The 20,041-nt window shown below is 33.3% G+C and overlaps 5 protein-coding genes across 7 annotated transcripts; 3 read left to right on the forward strand and 2 right to left on the reverse strand.

The window, feature by feature from the left end:
* Positions 1 to 333: 333 nt before the first annotated feature.
* On the reverse strand, positions 334 to 1,721 carry LOC129945398 (RNA 3'-terminal phosphate cyclase). The gene has a single exon (XM_056055131.1). The coding sequence runs from the start codon at positions 1,596 to 1,598 to the stop codon at positions 504 to 506; it is 1,095 nt and encodes a 364-aa protein (XP_055911106.1). The 5' UTR covers positions 1,599 to 1,721; the 3' UTR covers positions 334 to 503.
* A 1,024-nt stretch (positions 1,722 to 2,745) lies between these two features.
* LOC129947610 (UPF0184 protein CG14818) lies at positions 2,746 to 3,267 on the forward strand. The gene is made up of 2 exons (XM_056058241.1): positions 2,746 to 2,903; positions 2,960 to 3,267. The coding sequence occupies exons 1-2, from the start codon at positions 2,777 to 2,779 to the stop codon at positions 3,139 to 3,141; spliced, it is 309 nt and encodes a 102-aa protein (XP_055914216.1). The 5' UTR covers positions 2,746 to 2,776; the 3' UTR covers positions 3,142 to 3,267.
* Positions 3,162 to 4,675, reverse strand: LOC129947609 (WD repeat-containing protein 18). Its single transcript, XM_056058240.1, has 2 exons — positions 3,783 to 4,675; positions 3,162 to 3,720 (listed from the first exon to the last, which is right to left on the reverse strand). The coding sequence occupies exons 1-2, from the start codon at positions 4,536 to 4,538 to the stop codon at positions 3,214 to 3,216; spliced, it is 1,263 nt and encodes a 420-aa protein (XP_055914215.1). The 5' UTR covers positions 4,539 to 4,675; the 3' UTR covers positions 3,162 to 3,213.
* A 956-nt stretch (positions 4,676 to 5,631) lies between these two features.
* Positions 5,632 to 6,739, forward strand: LOC129946104 (tRNA (guanine-N(7)-)-methyltransferase). Of its 3 annotated transcripts, none has more exons than XM_056056142.1 (5): positions 5,632 to 5,736; positions 5,798 to 5,901; positions 5,967 to 6,375; positions 6,433 to 6,534; positions 6,598 to 6,739. In XM_056056142.1, the coding sequence occupies exons 2-5, from the start codon at positions 5,810 to 5,812 to the stop codon at positions 6,700 to 6,702; spliced, it is 708 nt and encodes a 235-aa protein (XP_055912117.1). In that variant the 5' UTR covers positions 5,632 to 5,736; positions 5,798 to 5,809; the 3' UTR covers positions 6,703 to 6,739. The 3 variants fall into 3 exon arrangements, with proteins under 3 accessions (XP_055912117.1, XP_055912118.1, XP_055912116.1); XM_056056143.1 differs by having other exon boundaries at positions 5,641 to 5,736; positions 5,787 to 5,901; XM_056056141.1 differs by lacking the exon at positions 5,632 to 5,736 and having other exon boundaries at positions 5,745 to 5,901.
* Positions 6,740 to 10,742: 4,003 nt separating this feature from the next.
* Positions 10,743 to 14,976, forward strand: LOC129946514 (melanoma-associated antigen D2). The gene is made up of 5 exons (XM_056056728.1): positions 10,743 to 11,075; positions 11,150 to 11,327; positions 14,488 to 14,641; positions 14,710 to 14,782; positions 14,848 to 14,976. Exons 1-5 carry the CDS (start codon positions 10,890 to 10,892, stop codon positions 14,917 to 14,919), a joined length of 663 nt encoding a protein of 220 aa, XP_055912703.1. The 5' UTR covers positions 10,743 to 10,889; the 3' UTR covers positions 14,920 to 14,976.
* Positions 14,977 to 20,041: the final 5,065 nt, after the last annotated feature.

Genomic DNA, 20,041 nt, shown 5'->3' on the forward strand with positions numbered 1-20,041 from the left:
CAAAGGCCTTCTCGAAGTCGATGAACAGCAGGTGTAGTGGTGATCGATATTCAACGGTTATCTTTGGGCAGTTTTCATTTTTGTTCTCATAAGTTGTCAACAAATAACGTTATTTCTAAAACAGTATAACAGAAGTATTTTGTTACCGTTTTTTAAATTTATCAAAGTATGAGGCAGAAATAGACAAATTCTTCTTCAATAGTCCTTGTGAAATCGTGTTTGTCATCATAGGACGAGATTGAAAATATCTCAGAAATTCAAGTAATATTAAAGTCAACGGAGTTTGGATTCTATATAATTTATATTCCTAATTATTGAAGATATACAACGGTATATATATAGTATATATATAGTACCTATATAAAATTAACCTTTACTTCCATTAACAATAATATCAGTCATATATTTAATAAGTATTAAAATATAAATAAAATATTGAAAGAGTTACAAGCATATTTATATTCTGATTTGTGTGTCTTCCAATTTGCATTCCAATTGCTGTATTATTTGTCCGAATTTGGCATTGAATTATTAATAATTCCAATGCCTTTGCATTTTACTACCGAAACTCCACTGCGCGGGTCTTCTGTTGTTTCGAACTTAACACCAGTCATCAACTCAGCTACGTGTATGGCAGTCAAAGTGTGGGTGGTCAGTTTCCCGGTTTGTATTGTACTCGTACCATTTGCAAGGGCCATATAAATAATCAATTGATCCTGGACATGTTGATCTATGCATTCTCTGTTACAAATAGCAGACAACAATTCATTTGCAGCACTAGCTGCTTTCTGATAAGGTTTTGTTTTCGGATCTCCCAAAGCCGAAGATCCCAATACACAACCGGAACTTGTCGATGCACCCAGAATTATTCCAGATCCTGGATCTCTACTCATTTGCTGGCTTTCCTTATATACCTCAATATTGATTTTCTTAGTTCCACATTTCTCAAGCACGTCTACGGCTCCTTTTTCCATCTCTTGTGCTATATTCAGGGGAAGTACGCCTGCAACGTAGCTCCAACCAAATACTTCAGCAATTTCCCCAAAATTAATTATTTCAATTGGATTAAGCTGTTTAGCAGGATATACTGTTACCCGGCAGTGTCCACCACCTTTGGGGAAGTATCCCCTGCGCAAGAGGTCCAAGTCAAAAGTGGTTCCGAATTTTTCCAGATTTGGCCTAAATATTTCTGTCATAAAGTCCACCGGTGGAGCCATCGCTGCATTGGTGCCACCTTTAAGTTCCAGTTCTGATACATTCTTTCCAAACATGAGAACGGGTAGAGCGACTTGCATCAAGAGAGAAATACTGGCCGCAGTTTTTGTGTCTGCATAATACTTGCCAGATTGTATCTCGCCTGGATGGAACTCGATCGACGTTGATCCAATTGCATTGCCTGTCACTCTTCCGTTTGTTATTTGCTGCAAAAGATTAAGGCCAAAGAGATGTTGGGCTGCTAATCCAGGTTTCGGGCGGCCGGCTCGAATTTTATGCACCTTAATGGGTCTTCTTAGGATGCAACTAAGGCTTAGGGCGTTTCGCAATATTTGTCCCCCACCTTCAAGAACACTTCCGTCGATGACTAACAGAGAATCCATTGAAAAATAGATTTCCCAATGTTGTTAAACTATTGCACTTAGAAATTCTAGTTGTTGTTGATTTGATTAAAAAATTAAAATTCTATGTTTTTCTACCAGATTTGCCCTTCCTCCAGAACCCAAACAAATATCTGTCAAACTGATAAGAGGCTCGTTTATGAAAACTCAGATCTGATTTTAATTCTGTTTAGTCAGGTGTAGTCCTTGACAACTCAAAAATAGTTTGCATTTATTTTCTGGCCATTTTTCCGCATAGTTAAAAGCTTAACACATTAATATATAAGTTAATTTATTTTCGATTCATGATCAAATGTGCATATCTCTATTTATCCCCCTTTGCCTCAAAATTTATACACTTTTCCAAAATGTTTAGATGGGAATTTGACAGCTCTACCGCACTCGTTAATACGTACACGAAGTTCACTTTTTTAAGGAAATCTGAATTTACCCATGAAAAATCCAATAGCTGACAAAAATTGTGGTATTCAAAAGCGTTTTTTGGAGCTCATATTTTAATTTTTCACTTTTGAGCTTTTAGCTGAAGTCCTAAAGGGGTAAAGTTATCAGGAATGTATTCAGAGGAGGGTGTTTTGTAGCTGCATGAGAAATAAGCAAATTTGTTAGGCATGGTGCGAAGACTTTTAACCATGATTTTAATGTAAACATAATTTGGTGGCAACATTGGTCCTTTTAACGATTCTTTTTATGTAAAGTCGTAATTGATTTATGATACCAAACCAACTCGCAGTTATAAAAGTCAATTGGGGTATTGGACTAATAGAATAGACTATGAGTTTCGTAGCTGCTGTTGACTTGTAGGTCAGAAATTATATTCAATAAATAAACGATACGGATTGTCTGATTATAATAATGATAAATTTATTCCAACAGTCCTTCTGTCTTTAAGCATAAAACATCAATTTTGGAAAGAGAAATTACAATACATTTTATAACATAAATGCATTTCCTTTAAAATTATAAATCGGAGTTCTAAAAACGAAACTTACCGATTTATTTAATTAAAAATAAAACAACATAATTAACAAAACTGGGCTATCAAGTTGTCAAAATCTTCTCCTAAAATTTGACAGCCAATTGTAAAACATCAAAAACCAAACAAAGATCTTACAACTTGCCAAACGGACATTATTTTGACAGATCAATTATGATTTTTCACGATGGAATGTCCAAAGTCAGCTGACCAAGGAGGCGAAATGGCACCAAAAAACGAAAATAATCCAAGTCCCAACAAATCTTATGAATCCAAAAATGAGATTGAAAATGTTGTCGAATCCGACTTAGCTGGTAAGAATACCTATTCAAAAACTTCCCATTACAATAATTTCCTTGTTTCGTTTCAGAGTTCGAGTCGGTTAATGACAGCCTTGATGAACTGAGCACAGCTCTAGATTTCATGGAACAGCGAACTGACAACATAATGGCCCAACTAAAGGAACTTTTGCACTCTAATCGGGAAATCCGACAGTCCTTGGCTGTGGCAAATACCACTGGAACTGGTGTCCAGCCTTCCCAGAGCGAATGAAAATAAAACCAAGATTAATGCGTTTTTTCTTGTTATTTAAATGTGTACTTTAACAAAACAGTATTTTTGTGTTTAACTATTGAGTATATTTTTGGTTGAAATTGAAAACAATTTCCTGTTAATGTTCTTTAGTTTTTTAATTTCCTGTCTCAGTGTCTCTACTTCTTCTGTGTTTGATCCTAGTGCAGCAGGACCAGCTACAAATGATCGATTTGTTATTTGATGGGTGATGTCAAATTCATCATCGTCGTCGTTCTCTTCCACGAGTACGTCTATTGTATGGGACTCGTCGGCGTCAGCAGAATCCATCATTCGCTTGAGATTGTTGGTGAACATATTCAGGAATGTATTCTCGGGTCCGAAGGCACTAAGTTTTCTCAGAGAAAGGACCACATTCGAAATGGGCCCCCTGTGAGCGAGGGTTCTGATCAGCTGCTTGCTTGGTATATGCCATAAATGCACTTGAGCATCCTCTCCTCCTGAAACAAGTGTCTCACCATCAACAGAGAGTGCTAGACAAGATACAGTACCCTTGTGTCCCAAGTATTTGTTCACGTTCTCTTTTGTCATATGATATTCCTTAAAACAAATTCAAAACAAGTCAGAACTTTGCTGTAAAAAGTAGAATGCTCAATTATTACCTTCGTCCTGGGCAGGGAGTTTATATAGAATTCATAGATTTGACCTTCTGTTGTTCCAACATGAACTGATGTTTCGAGGTTGTTCGATGCCACGCAACTCAGACTCTCCGTAAATACAATATTAAGCAGCAAAGTTCCTGAACTAAGATCGTAAATCTTGCAAGTTCTGTCCAGGGACACAGAATATAGATAGGCGCGGATTCCACCACTTCCAATGTGAACATCGGTAACAGAAAGACCGTGATCGTTGAAGGAGTATAGAGGCTCCTGGTTGTGATCTCCATTACAGATGACCTGTGGTAGGTTCCAGACCAAGACACCTCCATCCAAACCAGCAGACACAAAGTGTGACCCATCGTCAGTGAATTTTATACATGTGATGGCTTGGTAATGTTTGGAGAGGTTTGCCAACATTCTTCCCGAGCTGATCTGCCAGATATACAGCGTCTCTTGGATTCCCGCTACAAGATAATTGCCGTCCGGACTTATTGCTAAGGCATTTGCTTTGCCGGGAGCCACAAATCGCACCGATGATATTTGTTCCTGGCTATTTATGGGCCAGACATGAAATAATGGCTTAGCACTATTCGCGCTTATAATGTGGCTGTTTCCGACGAAGCAAAAGCACCTTGCATTTACAGCACCGCCACCTTTGTAGACCATTAAACTAGTTGCAGTCTTGTAGTCCCAAGCGCAACAAGACCACTGTTGCTCACTTAGGTCGCTTGTATAAAGAACTTCGAGGGTATCACTCATTGTGATTTATTTATTAAAGAGTTTTATAGAAATCAAGTTTTTTTTAAAGAGAAATATTATATTTTATTTTAGCGGAAGGAGTGGGATAGTTAGGAACTTTATATTTCTAGCAAAAGCTAGAGGCTAACATCAACACGTGAGAACCTTGACAGTTGGCTGGCTGTTTGTTTTGTTATTCTGCGTCTACTTATTAGACGCGTTCGTGTAGATAGTCAAAGGTATCCGAATTTGTTTGCCTTGCAAAACAATATTAAAAATTACATCGAGGATTTTATTTAAAAGATAGTTGGGTTTTGGAATTTAAACAAATCCAAATAAAGCGTAGATTTTAGAGGAATTGCAAACAAAACAATTAAAAAAGGCAGAAACGTTTACAGAACTAAAGGAACCAGAATAACTGAACGGGATGTACAGCAATACTGGCCTATTTTAAAGAGTCCAAGTCCAACGATTTCGAAGAGTTTGTCTTTCAAAATGACCCGAAGGTCTTTGAATCCTATTCCGAAGCTGAGCGCAGTACCACGGCTTAGGTTGCAACACGTTGGAATTTCCAACTTGAAAAAGGACCACAACCAACTCGAAAATATGGCTAGGGATCGAGTTGACTGGACACGCATGCTCCACATGACCCAAGTCCGTCCTATGCTGTAGCGCCACCTAAAAAAAACTTAATATACATATAATTTTAGGAAAGTCTCCAGCAAATCAAATCAAATGGGGTGGCGCAACAGTCCGTTGTGAACCAGGGCCTAGTGACTTACAACTCTCAACCATTCCTGTGTGCGAGTAATGTTGTCAAAAATGGAGGGGACCTACAATTTTATGCCGAATCCGAACGGCTAGTTTGAGAAAGCACTTTTTCATGACAAGAATTACTCTTGAAGGATTTGTCAATTCCTCGCAAGAGGCAGTACCCGCGAAAATTAATTTTTTTTTTTTTTTTAAATTAAGGTGGCACAGGCAGGGATTGAACCCAAGACCCCTTGCATGACAGTCCAACGCACTAACCATCATGCCACGGGAAAGTCTCCAGCAACTAGGTTAAAAACCGGTTGAGAGATCTTGTGCTCAATGTCGAAACAAACAGTCCAAAAAATGATGTGTCAAATTTGGCTGAGACGGTTTTCCTTTCGCATGTCGCACATGTAAACAAATGAGGTTTACAAATCTCGTAGCGCCTTAATTTACCTAATTTTAAGTAAAATATTAATAAATCAAGGAAAACCACCACTATACTAATTTCCTTAGATCAATTTTAGTTATTTAACAAGATGGACGAAGGAGCAATCTTGTCGTTGCCTCAGAAGAGATACTATCGCCAGAGGGCCCACTCCAATCCCATAGCCGATCACTGTTTTGACTAGTAAGCTCGTTGGATTCGTATTCAATAAAATATTCTATAATATTGTTTATTATTTTTCGTTAAAGTCCATCTTGTCCAGAAGAATTTGACTGGAGCACATTATATCCAGATATAAAATCAAAATCAACCTCGGTGGAGTTCGCAGACATCGGCTGTGGTTATGGTGGTTTTCTGGTAACTCTGGGTAAAATGTTCCCAGAGAAGTATGCCTTAGGAATGGAAATCAGGGTTAAAGTGTCAGACTATGTAATGGATCGTATAAAAGCCTTAAGGACCCTCAATCCCGGGAGCTATGGAAATATTGCGTGTATTCGTACAAATGCTATGAAGTATTTACCAAACTATTTCAAAAAGGCTCAGCTTTCCAAAATGTTCTTCCTCTATCCTGATCCGCATTTTAAGAAGGCGAAACATAAGTGGCGTATTATTAACAATGCCTTACTCTCGGAGTATGCTTATGTTCTTAGAAAAGGAGTAGGATATACCAAAAACACTGGTAATGGTCAATGTAATGATTTTGTTTCTTTTTAGGGCTTAGTTTATACAATAACGGATGTTGAAGACCTGCACAAATGGATGGTTAGTCATCTCGAGGGACATCCTCTTTTCGAAAGGCTTTCTGAAGAAGAAACCGTAAGTTTGATATTAGTAAGTGGCTTGTTTGTTGTTAACCTGTTTATTTCTGTATCCCTTTAGAAATTGGATCCCATTACACCAAAGCTTTATCAAAGCAGTGAGGAAGGAGCAAAAGTAGTTCGAAACAAGGGAGATCATTTTGTTGCAATATTTAGACGAATTTAAAAATAAATTCTTTTAATTTCAATTTTTAACCAACAAATCTTCTTTTCATTTCAATCAAATTGTCTATTTTTATAGTTAATTTAAGGGAAGAATTCAAATTGTGCACATAGGCTTGTTTTATAAGCACAACCAAATAATTTTAAAATTATTACTTTACAGATACAATAATAATATAATAATAATAATGGATTTGCAACCAATTTTCAAAAATAGTTTTTGGATTTGCATGATAAATCTTCAAATGTTACGGAGAAAGTTAACTTGGAAATCAATCGTTTGCACACCTTGGCGCAATGGAGATGTCATTCATGGCGATATAGTGGGTTTTCAGAAGCCCAATAACAGAAGTTACTTAAATGGCATCTCGTAACGAGTCGATATTTCCCATACTCATACCAATACGGTTCTAACTACAGACCCGTAACTCTACTGAGCAACACCAGCAAACTCCTGGATTAACTTGTATTAAGGAAACTGACAAAAAAAACTGCTGTTAAAACAGTATAATTCCTGACATGCAGTTTGGTTTTCGACGCTCGCATTCTTTAAGTTTTAAGAAGTTTCAACACGACATCACCACCATCGTGTCATCGTTGGATGCCTTCTGGACGTTGAGAAAGCATTTGTATGCATTTGGATTGAAGGCCTTATCCATAAACTTCACATGCTGGGCTTTCCAATCGAACTAATAAGCAAAAACACTCTAGTATATAGAGTGTTTTTGCTAATAAGAATAATTTTTTCTTTTCTCTCTTCCAGAAAATTGTATGTACAATTGGAGAAATGCTCATCGTCAATGAAGAACATCAGGGCTGGAGTTGCCCAAGGATCGAAGCTCGGCCCGTTTCTATACAGCATCCTGACATCTGACCAACCTAACCCCGTTAACTGCGAGAACCTTCTATACGGATATTAAAAGCAACGCAGCAAAGTCGGAACTTTTATTTCCACGAGCTGTTAAAGTTTAACCCGCAATCCCAAAAAGTTCTTAGAAAAGCCAGCTGGGCCTTTCATCGCGTACATCTATTGATGAAGAAGAACAATGGACTTAGTCAACAGACCAAGATCCTGATGTAAAAACAACTGCTGAGACCAGTCATTGGATACAGCTTTCCCGTTTGGTACACCATCTCCAAAATGGCCATAAAACAGCTAAAAGCCTTCGAAAGAAAGATACTAAATATCTGCACTGGGCTTGTGTTTGACAGGGAGCATCAAAAATACTTCAAAAACGGCAGAATTTATTCTGAAGCGAGAATAAATGCATTGGACAACTACTTACTACTCTTGGCTAAAAAGCTAGTAGGTAACTCATCTAGCCACCCGAACCAACAAATAAGAAGGATGACAACCCAACAGCGACTGCTAGAGCCCTGGTACCTCAGCGTCATGGACATTATAGATGATAACATAGTCCAAGACAACAACGAAAATGCCGTTGCATTCTACGTGTCAGCCCACTGACGTGGCTAAACATGCCAACAACCCTCTAACTAATCAATGAATCCAACAAATGACAACCGGGAAGGAACACCCCGAAGATAACCAAGTCAACCGACTTTTATTTTTAGAACACCATAATATTTAAATTTAATCTTAAGCCAATATATAAAGTTAGGCCCCCTATGTGCCAACAATCTATTTTATTTTAAGACAATGTATCTATTTAATCTTAAGACTATCCAATTGTATATATAAAAGTTCAATAAAAAAATATTTAATATTCAACCAATACGGTTTCCCGAATCTCGCATGACGCCCAGTTCAAATATTCTATACCTTGCTGTCGGACCATGTATTTGTCAGCTTTAACAACAATTTCAACTTTCTTATATATTTTTTTTTTAATAATCAAGAAGTAAATAAAAGTCTGTAAAATCTAAAAGTTTACTTTTGAATAGTTGGAGGTCTGCAATATGGTCGATTGGTCGCACCTTTGTATATATATTTATAATTAGGAAATATTTATACAATGGTCGCACTTTCTTAAAAAACATTGCTATATATTGTTAAAAACTGAAAAAAATATCTATTTTATCCGAAATTGATGAAAAGTAATGGGCAGGTTCAGGCGACACAAGGGACTTGAAAGTAAAGCAAGTTTCTAGCATCTGATTGGCCAGCTGCCAAAAAATTATCTTCCAATTAAAGCAACTTTGTTGGAAAGTTAGTCAAGAAAAATCTACCTAACTATCAATTCAAGCCTAATCATTTCAAACTGACAGGTGATCATGTTTTTTCATTTAACTGAAAGCTCAACTTTATTACTTTATGATTTATTTATTTTCTGCACAACTTCATATAATCCTTTCTGTAAAATGGTTCCTTGTCAATTTTGAAAAGAAATAACAAAAAATTCTTTACAATACAATATATAAATCGTGATGGAGTTTTAGCTTGCCTGAGGAGTTTTTTGTAGACAATAATTTTGTTGGTACTTTTTGTATTATAAACTTAAAGTAGAAGTTTTCATGACACTTGAAAAGTTAATTAGATGATTAGGTCGAAAATTACGTTTAAAGAATGAAGTTGACTGCAAATGACGTCCCTTGTGTTGCCTGAACCTGCCCAATGATAGCTATAATTGACCTTTAAGTGAATTTCAACCGCATCAATATGTTTCTTTTTGTAAATTTATGTTGATACAAACACTCAAAACAGAGATAAAGTTTTCTCTTTCTTTACCATACGCTACAGGTGTTTTGCTTTTGAAATCGTAGATCACTTGGTATTTGGTTACTTGGTAAGTTGGTTTTAAATACCAACAACAGAAATAATTTGTAGAGCTTTTTCCACTGTTCGTTCTGCTGGCAAACTGTTTTTTTTTCACATCCTACATTTGCATGAGGATTGGAAAATGCGTATTTACAAGAATTCGCCATATTGCCGATTCGAAATATTTGTATCTTTTCGTTTGTTTAGTTTTAAAACAGAAACAAACTCTTAATTAAATAAATGTTTCACATCCAAAAATGTCAGAAAATTATAGGCTCCACCGTGTGACTTCTGTTATATTCGTCTACAGATATCAGATGAAACAAGTTTTGAACTTTTCTTGGTGTTGATTCTAATAAGTTCAAGGTTTTCTTAACGGTTTTCCTTCAATGCATTTGAAACCTGACAATTTCATGACAATCTTGCATCAGTTTTCTATACCCTAACTCAAAAGAACTTTTCTTCTCCCCAAGGGCGTTTATTGCATTCTCCACTTGTTTTGAAAAATCGAGTTAAAGACCTTTATCATGAAAAACATTTTCTAATTCTACTTTAGCATTTATTCTGGTTTTGACAAACAAAATTTATAGGTTCGATTAATAAAACTATTTTCATTTAAACATTTTGTAAAAGGTTGCACTAAAAATGGATTTGTATTTGAAGGAGTTTCTGATTAGTTTGAAATTCGTGATATTGACCAGCGATTCGGGACCATCTAAAGAAAATGGATTACTCCTAATTCTTAAATAGTACTTAAAAACATATAAACAATAATATGATGCAAGAAATATTTTTAATTTGCTGATAAGGTTACAATTAAGACAGCATACATATCTCCAAAACTTGAGTATAACTCCTATATATGGGCTGGTGCTCCAGAAAATTTATTAGGCCTTTTGGACAGAATTGGTTGTGACCAATAACATCACTAACTCAATTACGTCTCTCTAAAGTTTCGTAAAGTTTCTAGGCAGTTGTATTGTGAAGTACAGGGATTCGTTTTTTAGCTGTACTGCGCGATTGTGGAATGCCTTACTCTGCCCTACCTTGCTCTAACTTTTCCTGTCCTTACACTATTCAGGAATATAAAACTAATGAACACCAACACATCCTTTTTAACTTCTCCTCTTTTTTCTATTAAATAATTAATTAAACAGATTCTTGAATTATATTCTCAATAGTGAGCATACATTAATATCTTCTCAATCGTTCAAGTGTGTTTGGGGCCTTAAAAACAATACCATAAATTTCCCAAAAAATGTTTCTGTATTTTGACAGTTGTGGGAAAAAGGGAAATTAATTGTTTAAAAAAACTGTGTAGAGCTGTTTTCGAGTATTTTGATTTTGGAAACAAGAAACAACTGAAGATTTTTAATAATTATTCTTAAAAGGCAACATTTTAAGTAAAGGGAATTGAATCATAACAAATTAATAAATTGTTTTCGTAATTCTTGAAAAAGAAAAGTTTGGCAATGGATTGGGAAGATGAAAATTTATCCGACAACAGAGAACATCGTAATAATGTTATTCACTACATTTTAAACAATAGTTCCAGTAAAATTCCTATAAAACATACCGAGATTGTTGCTCGGGCTCTGAATGGAAAGCCCGCTTTGTTAAATCAAGTTATGCCGGCAGTAAAGGAAGCCCTTGAGAATGTAAGTTTACCTTATTATCAAAAACACTATTCTATACTATCCAAGACTAAATTCAATTTTTGATTTATTCTTAGACTTATGGAATTCTATTGAAAACCGTGCCGGAAACAAAAAGTGGAAAACTATACATATGTGTGTCCAAATTTACGGCAGTATCCAGCAACGAATATAATGAAACTCAACGTTCCCAACTAACACTTTTGTTTTTAGTCCTTTCCTATATATTCATGAGGGGAATTCCAGTTTCACAAGGTATGAAAACTATTTTCTACTATATGAGAAAAACAAGTATACAGTAGCAAGAGTCCTAAAAGTGTTTAAAATATCTGAATCCTTGCCTGCGTAAGCTATTCCACCTGCATTCTTTTGAGTGGATGGGAAACAGCATTTTTCCAGTCTTTGCTTTAAGAAGGTGAATCTTCTTCCCTATAACTATCGTCCAGTTGCACTTAGGTACGTCCCTTCTTTAAAAGCTTTTTGAAACGCGCTGATCAATTTTCTGCTTAAGAAATATCTTAAAAAATTGAAAAACGAAATCTTCTTAATGACCAGCATATAATATCTTCGGCTAATAAGCCGATCAGTATTGAAACAGAACTTCTCAAATCTGGTTAAAAATCTAAGTATCTGTGGAACCAAATGTGGGAGAGGGAATCAATGATTACTATTAGTGAACAATAAACACTTAAATTATTTGTAATTGTGATTGAATAAAAAACTTACTAATTGATAATTGTAATGTACCTATTTATCTTGAAGGAAAGCACTTGAAATTACAGTCAAGGTAATTGACATCCTTATTTATTTATTAATTTAAAGCAACACATAAAAGAACTAAACATTTTAGAAAATTTTAATAACATGAAATTGAATGAATTAATTGAATTGAAATTCTTCAATTACATTTTAAGGTAATTTTAAAAATCTATGGAGATTTAAATTACAAGTAAATGTTATTGAATTATGTGTAGTAAATTTTTCCTTACCCTGGCAGAAGCTAGACCGAACTGAGGTAACTTTTACTTTATTTAATTAATTAAAAGTATCAAATTCTGTTTAACCTATTTGCATCAACATATAACCAGAATCGTTCATATGATTTGTTATAAGTAAGGCAACCAAACATATGTTAGAAAATATTTTTTGGTAACATCACTATAAACACGAGACTGTGATAGAAATGCGTTTCATTGAAATCTTCGTCTTTTAAACGTCATCTGTAGCGCATATTTCACTGAAAATACATATTTTGCATTTTTGCTTTCAAAAGGCATATTATTGCAGATACACCCTTTTTCAAAATTCACAATGAAAGTATTCGTTCTTTTTTGGAAAAATATACCGAGCACAAAATTCTTTCAGAAAAACAAAATAGAAAATCGATTTTTTATGGGTTTCAATGGACGAGACAACAGACGCAGCAAACAGATATGTTGCAAATGTTATCATCGGAATTTTGGATCCAGATGAGACGTTTGCTAAAGAAACATTTGTATTAAATGTAGCTCAACTGGAAATGACAAATCACTCAACCATCATCGCCTGGCTCTTTGATTTCATATGGGTTTCTAGTAAATTAATCACTTGGTTTATCAATTGAACATGTAATGGACAAAAATTCGAGGTTCGAAAAATTAAAATAATGCAATGGCTTTGTCAGGAGAGAAATCAATAACAGTTAAAGAATATATAATTGCTGAAGTTTTCACATTCAAATACGCTCCGATCACTTCTGTTACGTTGAACGAAGCTTTTTCATATATAAAGGTGTTTTTCGATCAAAAAGACTAAGCTTAATTTTTTAAAAATTGTAGTTGTTTATTGCAACAAATATTTGAAATAAATTTTCCTACTTATCGCTGACATTAAAAAAATTCTTTTATTCAAAAATGAATTTGCTTTGTTAAATTTTGTTTTCTTTCTTAAATTATATATGTGTGCAAAGTTAAACTATTCGCCATTAAACAAATTTTTGGATAGTTTTATTTATCTTCAAAAATTTGGAGTGAAGAAGAGTTTTGATTTTTCTTTTTTGATTGGTATTGTTCTTATTAATTAATTTCCTAAAGCATATACCGCTTCTTATAAACATCTTTAACATTTTATTGAGCATATTTTGAGGGCATATATTTGATTTTTAAGGGAATATTATAAGCGCCTAAAACTAGTTTTTTAGGACATATTTTTGGTTGCCCTAGTTATAAGTTTCTAATGGACAAGGAAATAACCCCATTATCAATGTTACTAAAACAAATTATTTTTGACTTTAATAACTTTTAAATTTATTTATTTTTTGGGCTGAATTGACTTCTAAAGATTAATTTTAATTATTAATTAGATATAATTTAGTTTAACGATTGTTTTACGACTTTTGATGCATGGTTTATTGCAATGTATGTATATTCATTTATCGGGTATGATTTCATGGTAGTCCCATATAAAGGTATTACAATTTAAAAAAATGTAACCAAACTTAAAAATTTCCCCTCCATTTTCATCGTCTTTATATTTTACATTTGTATACTTCGTATACTATTTTATGTGTTCTCGATGTTTACTCTTTTCAAAATCGATATTTTCATGCTTTCTCGTCTATTTAGCTTTCTGCACCATCAAGCCTAATTCTGACGAGTCTGTTTGGCGTGTTCATATTGAATATATTTATTTCATATTTTCTTGCAACAGCTCTATCCATTTGTATAGAAGTTTTCCGAAGGGGTTGTCTGGGCAATTTATTAAAAGAAATTAAATTTTGATGATTTCATCTTAACAAATAAATGCACTACAAACAATTTAAGCAAATACTTCAATGGTGAAGAATTTGGGACGGATATTTTTCTTGGTTTTGATGAGTTACCTTTTTTTCCGGATTGCGATGCACTTAACAGTCTAGTTTTTGGAAATATTTGTAAGTAAAATGATAAAAAGTTTGGAAACCTTATGAATATTACAATGGTTATTAAACTTGAATATTTCCAATAGTTTGTCTAGCAAAAACTCTACTTGACAACCATTTCACAGAAATTTCAACGTATGGTTATTCTAAATATTGTGGTATTTATTTGTCCATAAAAGTACACAAATGCGTCCGTATTTAATATTTCCAAAACTCAAATTTTACAACCAAAAACACATTGAATTAAAAAACCAAAAGAACTTACAATTTTTTTTTGAGGTTAAGGTTTTATTCATTTAAAACTAATTTTTATGTTCCATCCTATACTTTTTTTAAATTAACTCCCGGAGTAGGTATAAACGCTATGAAGAAAGCAAACACTAGGTGGAATAACATCAACACGTGTCAGGTCGTAAATTTGGAAATATACTAGTCTCAGAATTTAACGTACATACGTACATTTTTTAAATTGTTACATCAAATAAATTAATAACTTGACTTTAATTTAAATTTTAGATTTCCTAGAAGAATTCCTTAAAGGGTTGCATATTTATTTTGATAAAACTCATCCATATTTCGGATCAAATATTAAAAAACTCATAACCGACACATTTGTCAAACAACTCTATTTAAAGAAAACCAAAAGTGATAAGGATGCAATTGAAAATGAGTAAGAAAATATTAACTATGAAATTAAAAGTTTAATACTTTTAATAATTAAAAAAAAATCTATTTCAGACTCTTTTACACATGGGGTTATAGAAGTGAAGAAGAATTTTCAAAAAAAGACGTGCTAGATGCAGTTTCAAAGGTAAGATAAAAACAAACCCATACAAATTCGAATGTTTTTTTATTTTTGTTTGTTTATTTTTATAGTTGCTAAATAAACCAGCTAAACAATTTGTTCTGCAGTACTTGCAAGCAAACTCTGATGAAGCAGTAAATTAGTGCAACCAATTCTTTTTTTGTTATATCTTTGGTCTAAGAAAATATTCATTTAATAATTTTGAATAAAAATGTGTGAATTAATAAAAATATATTTATCTTTGGTTTATTAATTTTAATTCATTGCTTATTTTGACATAGTATTTTTTTATCTATCTGTTGCTTCACGAGAATAAAGGGTCGAGTTTTTAAATATTTTTCGATTCATGTATGAAATCATTATTTCAACAAAATGACTCAAAAAATAAACATTTATGTTATTTTTATTAACAATATTAATTGCGTATGTACATTGTAATCTCATTTATTTTCGTCTCGTTAGTTTAACCATAGAGAAATAATATTCCTTCTCAGAAATCAAAGCCCTTGTTGAACAAGTGATATGTACAGATACAGACATTAACAGAGTTTTAAAAATTAAATTTTTTATTGACTTAAAAACGATTTTTTTTTCAAATTTGGTCTTCATTTTCTTATTTGTTTTTCTTTCAAACTAAAATTACCCATTATTTGTATTAAAATTATAACAACAAATATTTTAAATTCATATTTGTATAAAAAAGGATCAAATTTCGTGGAGATTAAAATAGATACAAAGATTAAAAAAAAATTAAATGCAAAGCTATTCAAGATTTAAAAATTATTTTAATATCTGGTAGCCTGGCCCTTAGCTTTAATTACAGTGTGACATCTGTTGGACATTAAGTCAAATAATCGGCAGCATCTGAAACATTGTACCACTCCTGTTGAACCATCCTCCACAGTTCGGCTTTATTTTTTGTTAAATGTTTAAATCTCCCCCAAAATGTTCTATGGGATTTAAGTCAGGCAATCAGTATGGCCACTCCAATACGCTGATTTTTTGGTCCTTAAAATACTTTTGAGCACATTTGGATGTGTCTTAGGGTGGTTGTCCTGGTGTAGAACACGTTTGAGAGGCAGGTTTCGTCCGCGTAAGGCAGGATCGTATCCTTCATGATATTCACCTTAATTTTTTTTGGTATTGGTCCAACGCCATACCAAAAAAATAAACCCCAAAGTATGATGCTACCGCCACCATTTTTGACCGTTTTCTGGATGTATTTGGGATTCAGTTCTTTTAAATTAAGCCAAATTTATCTTTGTTTTGTCCATCCACAAAACATTGTGCCTCCTTGTGGCCCGCTCCAATCAAAATGATCGTGGGCGAATTTAAACCGCGTTGTTATATTTTGTTTTCCTTAGAAAGGGCACTATTCTTACGATCCTTCTGAGCAAGTTAGCTTCAACAAGTCTTCTACGAACAGTTCTGGAACTTATTGCAAGCTGTAGTTTGTTTCTTATTTCCCTTAAAAACTTTAAAAAAAAATTCTTAGCATTTTATCAAACAAAATTTTTTAACCGATTTTGTTTACATATATATAAATATATATTATGGTACGAGTAAATGCTATTAAAAATCTGAAAGTTTTAACTTAACAATCTCATAACAAATGTACGTTATCTTTCTGCCTTTCAAAAACAAACCAATATTTTTCTAATCGATGTTATGGTCTTGAATTACAATCAGCCCTTATAATTTCTAAGGTTAGATTTTTGAAAAACACAGATTTAAAAGCACAAAATTTTATCTTATTGTTTAAATTATTCACTTATTTTACTTAGTTTTTTTGGAAATTCTGATTACTTATAAGATGTAGTTTTCATTTTAATGTTTTTAGTAATTCGTTTTTTCAATTTTCTACAATTTTTACATTAAAAGAAAAAATATGTAAGAACAATTTAAAAAATAGAATTGTAATTGAAAAACTCAAAAAATCTTCAAATCTATGTCACAAAATCAGCCGAGACTTAGAAAAAATGTTAAAGTAGAGTGAAATCGGAAGAGTAATGTATGTCCACCTTTAACCATTATCAAAGTCTGTAATCGCCGGATTTGACAATTTTTTAGTATGAAATGTGGGGGCGTTGTTCTCCTCCGTTATCGGTATTGGTATTTTAACTTTCAAATGATTTTTTTGGTTGCAGTTCTTAAGACTTTTTTATATTTTTTTCCCACAAATAAATTAATTTAAATATAATAAATAAAGAAATTAAAAAGAGTTTCAACTGACTGCACATAAAGTTTTAAAACACATGGAATATAATGGTTTCATAATGTTAAAGATAATACGTGTTAGAGTAAATTCTTCTCAAAATTATTTTTGTATAAAACTTGATGTGATAACCTTGCTTTGGCGATTTTCTGTTAAAAACCATTTTAAGCATAAATACTTCAGCGTTCCCTTATGGTTATTATGCTCGTACTCAGCTGTAATTTTTGAAAAACTATCCGACCAAAAATACATTATTTCCACAAAATCTAGGCCCAATTCTTTGCTGATCAAATAAAATTTAATTTATCCAGAACACAAAACAAAGTTGATTCGTGGAACATAAGTTTTAATAGGATTGCCTTTACATATTCATTGACATTTTTGGCTAAGAAGTAGTAGAAAATAAAAATCAGAAGGGTGAAGAACCTATGAGCAAGCGGAAGTATATAAAAAAAAGAAAAAGAAAAACAAATTTGATCGGCCTTGCCTGGAAATTTAACTTGTGAGAATACTGGGTTTTGTTTAAATTTAAAGTTGAGATCGTAATTATAAATCTTCCACAATTATGTTCTTACAAAATGTTATGAGCTCGGTGTTCATAAAAGTAAAACGAAAATAAATTTGCGGTCCAATGTTGGAAGTTTTTTATTTTACTGAATTTGCACGAAAATTGGAGAGAAGCAAATATGAGTATTTTGGGGGCTATCATCGGTATTTGGGTTCCATCCACTGATCTACACATCAAAGAACATTCGAAAACGGATTGTTTATTAATCTTTTTAAACATCTTAGTTTTTGAAATTTGATCATTTTTAACCTCCGAGTATCTATTTTTCGTCCATCCGTAATTTAAGTTTTTCCAAAATGGCGTCAGATCATTCAAAACAAATTGTTGGAAGTTCTGGAAAGAATAGGTTTACGTAGAATGTAGACCTGGTCATATTAAAATTGTTTTGAAAAATGTCATCCGAAAATTCCCTGATCCTTTAAAGATCTTTTTACAATTTTTGATATTTAAAAACATTTTTCTCTTTGGTGTATTGATATTCTCATGTCTATTAATTGTTGTCAATGTGTGAATTAACAACTATTCCGGGATTGTGTACCTCAAGATTTTTGTCGTTCGATATCATGTCATGATCTCAAGTTTAAAACTAACAACTAATGAGGATTTTTTGAAAAGTAAGTAATATACTGAAAATATTAAAATAAGGAATGTAGATTTGGAAAATCATATTTATTTGATTTTATTGATTCAAAAAATTAAGACCTGAAGTCGTATTCGAAATAAACTCTTCAAAAATCTTAGGCAAAGTTTATGTTATTTGGGTGCAACCTACATAACCACGGTAATCAGTGATAATAAGAAACAAAAACTAATTTTTTGAAATCTTACCCTCTGAACACAGTCTTAGGTACAGACCTTATCATGTGATATGACGACGAACGTAAAAACCTGGGGTGGAATCGGGTAAGGTGATTTGTGATAGGTGACAGTCACAATCAACAAATTCGGTCTGTGTAAGGTGATAGTCACCGGTGACAATCACGATTTGGTGACTTTTTCTGGTGACAGCTCTTTAGTTGTCACTTTCATTGGAAATTGAATTTTATTTTTAGTTGCGGAAATTTCAAGACAATATGAATGTGTTTGTGCCTTTGATTTTACATTCTGAAAATGAAAATATTATTCATAATAGAAATGTCCGGCTCTTGAGGATTAACCTACGCAATAAAATAAACATTCTTGATCTTCCAAGTCCAAAGTAAGAACGCATATGTGCTATATATGCGGTCAACACACATTCCCCCTATTCTTCGATTAGCCGTGACTTTAAATTTTCTTGGAGGTGGTGGCTACCAAAGGCAAGTTGGCGCTTACTGGTCAGCTCCAATGGGCCAAAGTACTGTTTGTGAGGTTATTTCTTTGACCTTAAAACAAATGGAGAGGAAATTGTGCCCACTTACAATCAAATTTAATCAATTGGATTCAGAAGCAACAAAAATGTTCTTCTACGAAAAATATCAAATTCCTGGAGGTAGGATTTTGTTTCTTAGTAAAAATAAACTAATTTTATTACTTGTTTTTTATTTTATTATTTTTTTCGTAGTAATCGGCTGCATTGATGGGAGTCATATTATGATTCTCCGCCCTTCGGAAAATGAGCATTTGTATTTCTATAGAAAAGGAAGACATAGTGTAAACGCTATGATCGTATGTCAATTTGTTGATTCATTAGATCGGTTTTTGAATACAACTACTGAAATTGTAACAAACGTCAGTGAATTTCTTTTAAAGTGATACCAAATTCTAAACACAATTTGGTGATCACCTTACACAGACGCAAAAATTAGTTTGATCACTCTTTATGATCACAAAGGTGACAATCAAAAATCACCTTAGCCGATTCCACCCCTGGTTCTTATAAAATCTCCATTAATAGGAATTCCCAGGTCGCCTATTCAGTAAATAAATATTTCAAATATTCTTTATCCCATTAGTTTTAATTACCAAAGTAGTAAAAAATGAGTTCAATCGTCATAGAAACACTAAGTACATGTTTTGACGATATGGTTTATAATGATCTCATCTTAGGTGAGACAACTTTAAACTAGTAACAATCGCACCAAACTCACCATTACTTGACTCATTTTTCTTCTAATGGTCAAAGACATCTCTATCAAATTAAATATAAAAATTATAACCAAATGCTTCCATTGCAAGAGAATCAGCCGGTTGCGCGTTACGGACGCACACTCCGGTCCGGACAGACAGAAATTAAAACAACAACAAAAAAGAAATAAGAATCTTACAGCAACAACAAAATAAGGCGAAGAATTACACGATCAACCAACATGAGTCTTTAAGGTATGTAGACGATCCCGATATAAATGAAGTTACTTATCGCACTCGATCAAACCTGCTGCTGCTGCCGCTGGAAAGTACGACTGCCGATGCTGATGTCGAGCTAACGAAGGCGAACGTTGCCTGGATGGTATTCTCTGTCGGGTAAGTATGTATATTGATGGTGGTGGTTTTGGTATGGTGG

The sequence above is a fragment of the Eupeodes corollae genome, chromosome 2 (genome assembly GCF_945859685.1).
Source record: "Eupeodes corollae chromosome 2, idEupCoro1.1, whole genome shotgun sequence".
Lineage (NCBI taxonomy): Eukaryota > Metazoa > Arthropoda > Insecta > Diptera > Syrphidae > Eupeodes > Eupeodes corollae.